The 13,330-nt window shown below is 44.9% G+C and overlaps 1 protein-coding gene across 1 annotated transcript; it reads right to left on the reverse strand.

Moving 5' to 3' along the window:
* Window positions 1–2,824: 2,824 nt before the first annotated feature.
* On the reverse strand, window positions 2,825–9,069 carry LOC121308496 (syntaxin-1A-like; the record flags this gene model as incomplete). Its single annotated transcript, XM_041240926.1, has 3 exons — window positions 2,825–2,942; window positions 4,520–4,593; window positions 8,995–9,069. Coding segments are annotated over 3 exons (266 nt in total), but the record flags the coding sequence as incomplete, so codon positions are not given.
* Window positions 9,070–13,330: the final 4,261 nt, after the last annotated feature.

Consider the following 13,330-nt stretch of genomic DNA (forward strand, 5'->3'; position numbering starts at 1 on the left):
GAAAAATACAATCGTCATTTTAATTAGATTTAATTCATGGAGGAAACAGCAAGCTCAAACAAAAGTCCTCTGCCGACGGTCTCTGTCCCAAAGTCTTGTTACAGTAGCTATGGCTGGGGTTTGTCCCACTAAACTCATTATCTGAGGAGGAGGGATGCTAGAGGCTGATCAAAGCGGACAGGCTGACCGAATCCACTCCCTTCAGCTGTTTTGATTGTGGGCTGCTTGCTGGTGTCTCTCATCTTTATCCAGGAGCTCTCTGTCTCGGGGCCAAGGAGAGGCTGGTTGTGTCCTGCCCTGCAGAGGGTAACTCTAGCTGCAGCATCGCACACACGCACCCCTTCAGCAATCTCACTGCCTCTCTCCTACCTGGATCCTGCACGGCATTTATTTGACTTATTTACTTGTTCTGTTTCTGGAATATATTCAGGGCTTCTGTTTCTCGGTTTTTATTCATTTCATTTTCTGGTGCTTATTTTTAGCTATTTTCGAGTTATAAGTATATTTTTTCAGGGCTTTCGCTTTTTATATGCTGTATGAAATTATTGTTTTTGGTTCATTTAGTTTTTTTTTTCTGTCACAATATGTATAGTTACTTGACAGCTCTTGCACTCTTCAATTACACCTTCTTTCCTTTGCTGTTTTCTACAATTAAATCCTTATGGTCACAGGAATATTCTACTGGGGGGTTGTACAAATAAAATGTCCATGGGCACTAACTCCACTGCTGTCTGCAACCAAGATCCCACGGCTTTGACATCCAGGAAGCCACTTTGTGTTTGTGTTGGGTAAACAGATTGCTGCCCTCCCAGTCTCTCAGCTCTAACCACTGAATCACACTTCCTCCCAGTCTCTCAGCTCTAACCACTTGAATCACACTGCCTCCCAGTCTCTCAGCTCTAACCACTGAATCACACTGCCTCCCAGTCTCTCAGCTCTAACCACTGAATCACACTGCCTCCCAGTCTCTCAGCTCTAACCACTGAATCACACTGCCTCCCAGTCTCTCAGTCTAACCACTCACACTCTCCCAACTCAGCTCTGAATCACACTGCCTCCCAGTCTCTCAGCTCTAACCACTGAATCACACTGCCTCCCAGTCTCTCAGCTCTAACCACTGAATCACACTGCCTCCCAGTCTCTCAGCTCTAACCACACACACTGCCTCCCAGTCTCTAAGCTCTAACCACTGAATCACACTGCCTCCCAGTCTCTCAGCTCTAACCACTGAATCACACTGCCTCCCAGTCCTCAGCTCTAACCACTGAATCACACTGCCTCCCAGTCTCTCAGCTCTAACCACTGAATCACACTGCCTCCCAGTCTCTCAGCTCTAACCACTGAATCACACTGCCTCCCAGTCCTCAGCTCTAACCACTGAATCACACTCTCCCAGTCTCTCAGCTCTAACCACTGAATCACACTGCCTCCCAGTCTCTCAGCTCTAACCACTGAATCACACTGCCTCCCAGTCTCTCAGCTCTAACCACTGAATCACACTACCTCCCAGTCCTCAGTTCTAACCACTAATCACACTGCCTCCTAGTCTCTCAGCTCTAACCACTCACACTGCCTCCCAGTCCTCAGTTCTAACCACTTCACACTACCTCCCAGTCCTCAGTTCTAACCACTTAATCACACTGCCTCCTAGTCTCTCAGCTCTAACCACTAGGTCATGTATCATATTGTGTGCTGTAGACTCTGTGACTGCTGTTGTCTGCTGCTATCATTGATTACAGGCTGGTTAAACAGTAGTCTAGCACAGCTGATCAGCCTAGTTTAACAGTGTTTCAGTGCAGTCAGAATGCTGTGGTTTCAGCTCTGTGTTCTGTACAGGCTGTAGCCTGTGAGGTGAGCACCCCCGCAGGTGCAGTGGAAGTCGGGCGGCTCCCCCAGAGTCTGAGAGGGATTAGCTGGTCCCTCGCTGCTCGCTCCTGCTGTTGACAGGCTGGCGACGACCTTCACCAAAGGACAGCACCACAGGGAGCACATGATAGATAACACTGGCTCCAGCAGATTGTGTCTCTGTGTGTGCTGCCTGTGTGCATGCATGCTTTACAACTCCATTCCTCATTCACTGATTCAGTCTTTGATTCACCCAATTTAACAGCAGAAGACTTCATTCCAGAATCATAGCAGTCGCACAGTATCAGAGAGCATCTTTTTTTGTTCTTTGTTATCTGTCCAATCACACCAATCTTCAAGAGAAAACAATCCAGCTGGAATGATCATCAGAACACCTTTGAACATCATTCGACCCATACAGTATATCTAACACAGTCGGCTAGCTGGGAAATATTACACCTAGAATAACTTCTTAGTCTAGCAGACAAGTGACTTTTTCAATACATTTTGTATGACTGATTGACAGTTATCAACAAACAACATGCCCCTCTCTATTAGGGAAGAGAAAGTGTCCCAGTTCTGGTCTTCATTAGCAAATAAAAGAGAGAAACCGAGTGACAGATGGTGGAAATAAGCAATCAGAACCTGTACCACTGCACTGCCAGAGAGAGAGAGAGAGAGAGAGAGAGAGAGAGAGGAGAGAGAGAGGGTGAGAGAGAGAGAGAGGGAGAGGTGGGGCTGTCACTGTACAGCAACATGCTAATATAGCCAGAACTCTTAAGCAAAAGCTACTGAATGGCATCTTTGTTTCGTAGGCCTTTCTTACTTCTGGGATATTTTTTACATATAACGGCTTTGATGATATAATAAAGAATGCATATGTTCGCATAACAAACACATCAGTACAGTTTGCACAGACCTGTGTGTTATAAATGGCAGGTTTTTCTATGGCTGGTGGAATGGTTGGGGGGAGGGGGGTGTTACTCACTGATCTCCAGTTGCCGTTGGATCCTCCCCTTGCAGCGCTCCCTGTAATCTGATTGGGTGGCGTTGTACTCCGACATCACTTCCACAAATTTGCGAGACAGCGTGGAATGCTGGGACACAATGACCAGAGTAAAGAAACAAGTAGGTCAGTGACAACATACCTAGTTTTAGATTCTCTCGAGAAGTTGTGTCCCTGGGGATATAGGCTTGTCCATATCTTAGCAGACTAATCATTTGGCCTTACAGAAGCGCTCAAATCAATAATTCCTCAAGTCGTTTCCCTATCTTGACTTAAATTGGGACTGGCATATCTGATGTCTGTATCATCTTACTGTCTTATCAATCGATCTGATGTACCTCTTAGGACTTTGTGATGTCAACTGGCATCAACAAGTTAATTCAGCTGGTGACCTTTGCTGTAGAATGAATGGAGAGTCAAAGGTGAAAGAGCTGTGTTCACTTCTGGTTCGCACATCAGCAAAATGACATTGGGGCTCTGGAGAGAGTCCAACAAAGAGCAGCCAGACTAGCCCTGAGCTCAGAAACAGAGTGCGGGAACCGAACGAATTTAGCTGAGAACAAAAAAGAATTAGGGGGATCTGATTAAAGTTTCTAAAATGTAGAAGACTGAACTGGAAATGAGGTTGCGAGAATCAGGACAGAGGGTAGCAGACACTTCTTCACACAGAGCGGTGAGAGTTATTGATGCTGAAGAATCAGCCACCATCATTTCAAGGTATTTACTAAGTCAATGTATCAGCTTGCAGTCCTTTAAGTGACACTGACTCCAGACAGGCTTTGAGAAGGGCTTAGGCTTTAGAGAGCCAGTCAGGTTTAGCAGTGGAGAAACAAGAGATTGAAGAGGAGCCAGTGAAACTCATTAACTCCAGGGCAATGAGTGCTGAACCCACAGCCCGCTCCAGCAGGCCAGACTAATCTCCACTTATTGCATGCATTACAGTTGAATTAATAACTGTCGGTCTGCCCCACTCTCTCTGCACTCTTCTTAAAGGCCACATTACAGAACTTTTAGACAAAGATTGTTTTCTGTCTGCTGCTAAAGGAAGCAGTTGAATGTGATACTTTCAAGCTATTTTCACCAGCGTTGTTTCATTTGCAGTATTGACAACTCTCGCAAAGTCACGGCAAGACACGCGATTTCTAAGTTAAAACCTGCTCACAATCTCTCGACAGTACAGTGGGATCTCAGGATTTTTCGCTTTTTGAAAGATATATGTTAGTCAAGGTGGAAAACTCAAAGAATCGCAAACGCTGTAAATGAAAATTCAACCCAGCCTGGAGCAGTTGCTTTCCAGCTCCTTCGAATTGCTAAACATGCAGCACTCCAACCTTTACTGACTACTACTTCCTGGGTCAGCTAAAGCTGAAAAAATAACACTGGAACACAGACAGCCATCTTGAACTGTAACTACACCTCGCCCAGACCAGCCAGCTCAGCTATACCTGAGAAAAGACAGTGGAAACAAAGCATTAGTCCACTGTCTTTTCTCAGCAGCACCTCACCCAGACCGTCCAATTCATCTATACCTGGGTAAAGGCACCAGAATCGAGGCATTATTTACTAATCCTGGCTGAATGACATCTGTAGAAAATGAGTGACCCCCGTTTTTCTAATCGTTATGCCTGTATATTGCAGTTTTAACGCATAGCCGTTCTTCCTTCTCACCTGAGTCTTCCGTATTCGAAGGTCAGCGGACGATCTGTTCAGCCCTTCCTCGTGTTCGATGCTCTGCTCAATGCCTGCAAGCAACAGAAAGGACTGTCAGGGTCCCGATCGGTGCCGTCTTTGCTGCCCGATGATAAACAAGGACAGTACAGCCAAAGATCTGCTGTGTAGACCCTCGTCTCTCAGTGCCCTAGAGAAACACTGCTGTACAATACACTGCAGTGCCCGCTGGTGTGCCAGCTGGGGTTTGTGAGTGAAATTCTGCTCTTTGGAAAAGGCAGAAAGCAATCCCCTATTCTGAAGGGAAGGACATCCCTCAAATCCACAGACCCCCTTAGGGCTTGCTACGCAGCGGGCTTACCTACTAGATCTGTAGCCTTCCGTTTGTTTCCATTAGAGACCCACGCTATCAGCCTGTCACTGTCACAGGGAGCAAACTAAAATGTCACGTTACACAATAGTGACATACAGTATCACATCAGATCACAACCCTGCTGGTCACACCAGCACTGAAGCTCAAGGGCAGCTCTTTCTCCACCTCACAGAGATGGATCTAAACAGTGGCAGATGGAAATACCACCACCATTTAAATCCTTCAAGTTTATTTTCATATTTTGGCAGAGCGAAATAAACTAAAAGGCTGACATGAACTGGGATGTTGGTGCGCACAGTGTTTCATAACATGCATGTTCAGTCAAACCCTTTTAATATCCCACCGAACGGAGCCCAGTTAAAACTGGTGACAATAAGCACGTTTGAATTTATCATTCGTTCATCAGCAACCTGGCAAAAACACAACAGAAGCGCTGAAAAAACAATGTCTGTGGAACTCAGAAAGGAGTATTAGGAAGTACATTGGTTACAATAGTGTTTAATAACACAATCTATTAGAAATATAGTCTGTTCTGCATGTGCACCAAATTGTATGAATTACATTGCAGTGTTGTGTGTGCTATATATTGATAAATATACAGCAGTGTAAATCGTACATGCAAGGCAGTTATTTTCCACAGCAGTATTAGGAGGAGTAGAAACCAGCTGTATGACCAGTGACTGATATTAGGTGTGACATTAACAGAGTGACATTATCAGCAGCTCGTTCCCATTACCTGCCATGGTCCTCTGGCTGGGACACTGCGCTGGGGTGACATTAACAGCAGTGATATAAAGAAGGTCTGACTGTCGCAACAAATGTAATTTTATGTAGTGTGTCCAATCATTCGGAGTGGTTCCCAGTTGTAGCCAGGTTTATTCAGCATTTCTTTGCACACGCGTTTTGTAAAACCTGATTAGGGGGGCACTCTGCGTTTTGTGTGGGCTGTACTGCAGGGCTGACGTTCTTCACTGATAATTCAATTAAATACAATTGCCTTAATTAAACTCTCCACCCTGTTTAAATTGACTGGTTTCAATTACAAAAGGGCTAGGTCATTTTCACACTGGATATGCTTGTAAAAGCTACCAAGTACAGCACACTTACCAAGTGTACTCCTCTCTTTCAGGGCCAACATCCTCAGATCGTTCCTCCTTCACGCTGGATGTGTGCTGAGTACGCTTGGAAATGTACTGAGCACACTTCCGTCTTTTCAGGAGTCCTGGGAACATTTCCCTTTCACACTACACATGAGCAAGAGTACTGAGAACACAAAAACACATCATCTCCTTGAAGTGCATGCTGCGCAGTTAGCATGTTTACAGCCACTGGGAAGATCCTGCTTTTTTTTGTGTTTTTGACACATTTTGTGGACACAGACAAAGGTGTCTTGCACTCAGGCGAAGGCATGACAGGAATTGTAGAATATTTCTACAGCTGCAGAAGAGGCCACAGAACACTTTTCTTCATGCACACCTTTCTTCAAACCCATCTCAAGTTTCAAGGTAAGTAATAATAAACGATGAATGAATGAGAGAGCTCCATCAACTCCAAGCCTGGAATATTTACTGCTCGTGGATTTACCACTAACATAGCAACAGCGTCCGGGAGAATGACCCTGTTTGTTGCACTTCATAGTTCGATATGTTCACAACTGAACCGAAAACGCTTTCCTTTCACACTGAAGCAAAAGTAAGCGCACGGAGTCTCAGTACGGTTTGTTTAAATGTACCCGGGAACATCCGTACCGAACCATACTCGGGCACAGATTGTCCGAGGAAACATACCCAGTGTGAAAGGACCCCAAGAATCATCTCTTTGTAGAACCAGATACGCTGACCTTTCAGGGGAAATAACTTTATTTGTGTTCCAAATGTTGTAATAGTGTTTTGGAATCCTTGTGCTGTTTCCACGGCAATGACACTTGGCACAGGTCTCCAGGAAGAACAGCTGCCTAAATTGCTGATTTAAAGGTCAGGGGGTCAGCCATTGATTGAATTTTGACCCAAACAGGCTGAAATTAAATGTTTTTTTTTGTTTGCCTGAAATACCCTTCTGTACTGTATAAACTGGAGGTGGTAAGGTTTTAAATCCATTGTATTGTGGTGCTTTCTGTTGCAATGGTCCTTCAGTAATTCCATGCTTAAACAAGGCTACTTATTGAGTTTTTATACTGTCACAACAGCACAGCATTCCAAACAGCCCAGGAAAATGATCGGACCAGTGAGAAATACATGAATCCCATAGAAACACCCAGAGACAGAGAGACACGGGGAATAGATGCATTTCAGTAGATTCAGCAGATGGGTTGATTATAGTTCTGAGGACTGGGGTTGACTGTTTTTGAAGAGGAGGATGATTATGTGTTTCTCAGAATGAGATCAAGTACCCTTCCCTTGTCTTTGTTTGAAGTTCATAGTGCTACTTAATCCTGATGACTTCAGTCACTGTGCTTTGCACAACCCTTCCAAGTTTCCCTTTAACTCGTGTCAATTATCCCCCCACACAGTCCCACAGCCTGTCCTCTCACTTGAAAAGCAATCAGTGTGAAAATGACATGCTTTAACCCTTCAATCCCTGGGATACCTGTGAGCATCTTGAATTCTAGGGCCCTTGTGGCAAAGTGCCCGTCCCTGTGTGTATTTTCTGTTATATGTTGTGTGTTAATGTTGGTGCATAGTCATTGGTACACGGGATATAAACAGGTCTGTGTAACATGAGTGTTTGTATTTAGGCACGAGGATTGCACAGCACTTCACGTGCAGGTAAAATGTAATAAAATGTGAGCACAGGGAACTGCACTTTTATTAATTCACGTGCAGTTGTACCGCGACTCCAATTGAATGATTGACTAGCAGTCGAGTCTCGGTACAGCTGCATAAAAGCAGCATGTTTTCACTCACTCGGGGTTGTGTGTTCGGTGAGTGGAGAACAGGATTGGAGACGGAGGTAATTGTGATAAGTAATAAGTAAAATAGAAGCTCACTGTGTTTTGTTTAATGTTAGTCCGTTTTGTTTGTCTGTTTATTTTGGCTACCAGTGCCGTGTCCTGTGTTTTTGTGTTTGTTACAACCGTTCATTTTCTGTCTGTCTGTTCATTTATTAAATGCTGAGCGAGACCATTCGCTCAGCTCCACCAAACTCCACCTGTCTCTCTGTTTATTTCCTGGTTCCTCTTTCTGGTCTGACGTCCCCCCCTCCGGCTGTCTTTGTGACAGCCCTATATTTACATGTTGAGTTATTGAACTGTTTTATTAGAAGTCTCTGTAGGCCTCATTTGTGCAGTTTTGAGAATGAATATGTTCAGGTAGTGTTCCTAGGTCACTTGCCCTGCAGAACACAATTTTCTCCGCCCCGTATTTTACCAACCAGCTAATTTTCCTAATGACTGACATGCTTGGCTTTCAGAAAATTGCTGGCTTCAAGTGTTGCATACCTTTAACCTAACATTCCATTAGAATCCCCTTTAAATAAACCACGCAAGCATGCTCCCTAACCACTGCACAAAAGCCATTTCCAGAGCTTCTAACTCACCCCAAGCTGCAGAATGCTTGCATGGGGAGGGGCTCAGGTCTGCAAGGTGTTTGCATGTGGAGGGGCTTAGGTCTGCAGGGTGCTTTGATGGGGAGGGGTAGGTCTGCAGGATGCTTGCATGGGGAGGGGCTCAGGTCTGCAGGGTGCTTGCATGGGGGGGGGCAGGTCTGCATGGTGCTTGCATGGGGAGGAGCTCAGGTCTGCAGGATGCTTGCATGGGGAGGGGCTCAGGTCTGCAGGGTGCTTGCATGGGGAGGGGCTCAGGTCTGCAGGGTGCTTGCATGGGGAGGGGCTCAGGTCTGCAGGGTGCTTGCATGGGGAGGGGCAGGTCTGCAGGGTGCTTGCATGGGGAGGGGCTCAGGTCTGCAGGGTGCTTGCATGGGGAGGGGCTCAGGTCTGCAGGGTGCTTGCATGGGGAGGGGCTCAGGTCTGCAGGGTGCTTGCATGGGGAGGGGCTCAGGTCTGCAGGGTGCTTGCATGGGGAGGGGCTCAGGTCTGCAGGGTGCTTGCATTGGGAGGGGCTCAGGTCTGCAGGATGCTTGCATGGGGAGGGGCTCCAGTCACTTACTCTTTAACTTGGAGCGCACTTTGTTAGCCAGCTTCTTGATGTCAGTCATCAGCTCCTCCAGCTCCTGCTTGGTTTCTGTAAAGCAGACAGGAAGAGGCTGTTAGACAATGCAGAGGCAGCTGTGGGAGTAGTGAGAACAAGCAGGGATAACACTCCATCACTGGGGGTGAGAAAACACCGTCTGGTTTGTTTGTTCTTTCCAATTCAGGGTTATGCAGATTTTATTTCAAATACAAAGTTTAGTTAAAAGTTAAAACTGCGTCTTCCTGTTGCCTAAATTACACTGGTACTTCATGTGATGTAGGTCACTTGGTCCACTCAGTTAAACAAACAGCACAATTGCAGTTTGCATTGGAATCATATTTGAATTGAATATGGGATTATATATTCAGCACCCAGCACCCATCTCTATTCCAGAACAAAATAATACATGTTAATATTGGAGACACAAAAGGTAAAAATACATAAATATAAATGAAAAGCCATTTTCCCTTCATCGATACTGTGACCTGATAGGCAGTGGTGCAGTCCTAAATCTAAAGATACCAGAACGCCACTAAAATATAGATTTTCCTAAACAAGAATCATTATACAAATTCACTTCTTTTGAAGAGTTGTCTTGGCGGTTCACTGTCACCACAGTAGTTGCTTCACTGTATGCCGTTCCAGGCAGAGCTTCGTTTGGGTTTGAGTCCACAGCCATAGTCGATGCACAGCTGCTTTTGCCTTTGTCAGCATTTCTAGCCTTCATAAAGACATGTTTCCTAATAGATGAAGCTCCTAATGCTATTTTCATTGCATCTAGGGGACTGTACTGACTGAATCAGACATCTGTGTGGGAGGTGGGAGTCATGTGACTTAGCTTGCCTATAATGCAAGTTCCAGTTCGACTTCAAAACTGTAGCGGACCTTAGCCAATGCTCTGCAAGTTAAAGACTGAAATGTACACTCTTTAACTGTAAATAAACACTTGAATCTGTACTGGTCCACTTTGACAGGGGATTTCTGTTGTATATGCCAAGCACACTCGTGTCAGAGAATATATGTTCCCCAAGAATATTTGTTCCCACAGGAATGAATATTCGTTCCACCTAGGAACCAATATTTGGGAATATTGGTTCCCCTTCCAAATATTTGTACCCCCTTATTATTGGTGTAACAAAGTCATCATACGTTCTATATAAGACATTACATTAAAAATACAACAAGAACAATTCACATTCCTACAGTGCCTTTCATCACAAGGATCCCAAAGCGCTTCACACAAACACAGAAAATGAACGAGTAAACCATTACATTAGAAACAGTCTGACACAGAATCTGATGAAACAGAAATTTAAAAAGAGATACAAATGTGCTTTCATTGTAAAATTTGAAAGATAAAATGCCAGTTTGTAAAAACAGAACTATTAAAAACAGTGTAATAAGAATACAACTGGAAATGGAAACTATACTGCCGTGGATATAAGCTTGTATAGAACAGTAGCCTATGCTATATTCTAAAGGGTTAACTCCATTCCCATCATTTTTAAGGGACCTCTTCATATTTACTCCTGGATCTCAGGGTGGGAATCTTTATGCTTTGCATTAAGTCCAGTTCACCTAAGGGTTACTGTATATCTTGTAATGCCCGCTGCAGGGGATATTAATGCTTCAATACAATGCATTATTGCAAACACCAGTGCCACTGCAGTGCCAGTCTGTCATTGTAAAACCCACTAATGCAGAACTGCAAGCCAAAGAGCACAATCCCAATTACTGTAAAACAAGAACATTTCACGAGCAAGAAATGTTTGCTAAATTTGCTTTCATTAAAAATCTGCTAATTAATATATCGTGAAATATATTATTCATACATGTGCCGTACATTAAAAGAAAAAGAATAGCAAACATTTATTGCAGCAAAAAATTGACTTTGAAGGCCATTAGCGAAATTAAGTTGCCGCAAAAAAATTCTGTTTTACAGTAACATTACTGCCAGCAGACTGTTTCATCTATTCAAAGTGCATTGAAAATAAAGACAAACATGAATGAAATGCCAGTTCCCCCACAGTACAACATGTGCTATTGAGTCTGGTTTGTGTTGTGCTGCAGTCTGTGTGCTGTGCTATTGAGTCTGGTTTGTGTTGCAGTGCAGTCTGGGAGCCCGCTGCGCTATTGAGTCTGGGCGCTGTGCTATTGAGTCTGGTTTGTGTTGTGGTGCAGTCTGTGTGCTGTGCTACTGAGTCTGGTTTGTGTTGTGGTGCAGTCTGTGTGCTGTGCTACTGAGTCTGGTTTGTGTTGCAGTGCAATCTGGGTGCACGCTGCGCTATTGAGTCTGGTTTGTGTTGTGGTGCAGTCTGGGCGCTGTGCTATTGAGTCTGGTTTGTGTTGTGGTGCAGTCTGTGTGCTGTGCTACTGAGTCTGGTTTGTGTTGCAGTGCAATCTGGGTGCACGCTGCGCTATTGAGTCTGGTTTGTGTTGTGGTGCAGTCTGGGTGCTGTGCTATTGAGTCTGGTTTGTGTTGCAGTCTGTGTGCTGTGCAGTCTGGTTTGTGTGCTGTGCTATTGAGTCTGGTTTGTGTTGCAGTGCAGTCTGGGTGCTGTGCTATTGAGTCTGGTTTGTGTTGCAGTGCAGTCTGGGTGCTGTGCTATTTAGTCTGGTTTGTGTTGTGGTGCAGTCTGTGTGCTGTGCTATTGAGTCTGGTTTGTGTTGTGGTGCAGTCTGGGTGCTGTGCTATTGAGTCTGGTTTGTGTTGCAGTGCAGTCTGGGTGCACGTTGTGCTATTGAGTCTGGGTGCTGTGCAATTGAGTCTGGTTTGTGTTGCAGTGCAGTCTGGGTGCTGTGCTATTGAGTCTGGTTTCTGTTGTGGTGCTGTCTGGGTGCTGTGCTATTGAGTCTGGTTTGTGTTGCGGTGCAGTCTGGGTGCACGCTGTGGTTGAAAACTCAATTAAATCTCCCACTTATTGCTAATTATTCTCCAATCAGCTATAAAACTCTCTCACTCCAGTTGCCTCCACATACAGGTACTGACCCGATTCAACCCTGCACATACAGGTACTGACCCGACTCAACCCTGCACATAAGGGTTGGCTTTGTCTAATGGAGAGGGCAGCTATCCTGCCCCCCTGCCCATGGCTTCCCTACTGTCAGCCTCGCCACTTATCTGCAGTGTATTTTATGGGCAGGGGTACCTCGAAAGAAGAGGTCAAAGAATGCAGTGTAAAATCTGTATAATGTAGTACTGTTGTGTAGTCTATGTTTTAATAAATAATCTAGTGCATGAGTTTCCTGACTGCACAGCTATGGCTGCAGACAGGGACTCATGACCAGGTCCTTGTGCCTCCCTGGGGGGTGCATCGCTACCACTCTCGTTCTGACTGTAAGGCCATGAACACAACTATATTGACCAGGAAGGCAGGAGGGAGGGAGGGGTGTTTATTTTGCACTGAAAGATTGACTGTGGTGCCAAAGTGAGATCAGAAGAACGACCCTGCTTGATATCTTCAGCAGTGTCTCTGATAAAGGGATGCATTCCTTGAACAACAAACTGCACTAAGACTTCAGTAAACAGACTGCTGGGTGTACTGAGCTGAGATAGATGCTGGATTGGCTACATATTACAGCTGCAATTATGTTGACTTTTATACTGACTCCCATTGCACAGCGGTTTGATCTAATCCAGGTTTTACTGTGGCCTGAACAGTGTATAGACAAGAGGTTTAAGTGTGAAGCTTGTCGTAAAATGGCTCCAAATGCTATGGAAAGGGAGCCTTGCAGTATGCCGATTATGCTTCAATGCTTCAATCTTTATCACAAAGCAGGCGTGTAGGCTTTCGTCTGTTTACATTCCCTGAAGGTAGCTTCCTGGCACCCTTGCCAAACAGACAGAAAAAAAGAAAGAAAAGAGAAATTGTTTGACGAAATGTAAGTAAATCTCAGACCGAGGCTGTAGTTCTCTTGGAGCCCATTTATGGGCAGTGTCCAGCTGTCTGTGCCAGCGCTATTGTGCTTTGTACCAGCAGAGTAGAGCTCAATGAGAACCAGCAGCTGTTTAATCAGCCCTCAGTCCAGGCCTGCGAGTCGTGGGGACACGGCTTCTTCAGTCTCAAACGCATTACAGACTGACTACACATGAGACCAGTTTAATAATGCAATCAGAGCTGCACGTTTCCTGCTGATTTAGAGGGATGCGGCTGCTTTTATGAAACGGAAAAAAGCACATGACTGCTTTGCAAGCTCAGCTCATCCATAACGTTTCATATTTAGTGCTTATACAGTGCCTATAGTAAGTATTCACCCCCCCTTGGACGTTTTCACAGTTTCTTGTCTTACAACCTGAAATCTTGATAAAAAA

The sequence above is a fragment of the Polyodon spathula genome, unplaced genomic scaffold (genome assembly GCF_017654505.1).
Source record: "Polyodon spathula isolate WHYD16114869_AA unplaced genomic scaffold, ASM1765450v1 scaffolds_729, whole genome shotgun sequence".
In the NCBI taxonomy this organism is placed as follows: Eukaryota; Metazoa; Chordata; class Actinopteri; order Acipenseriformes; family Polyodontidae; genus Polyodon; species Polyodon spathula.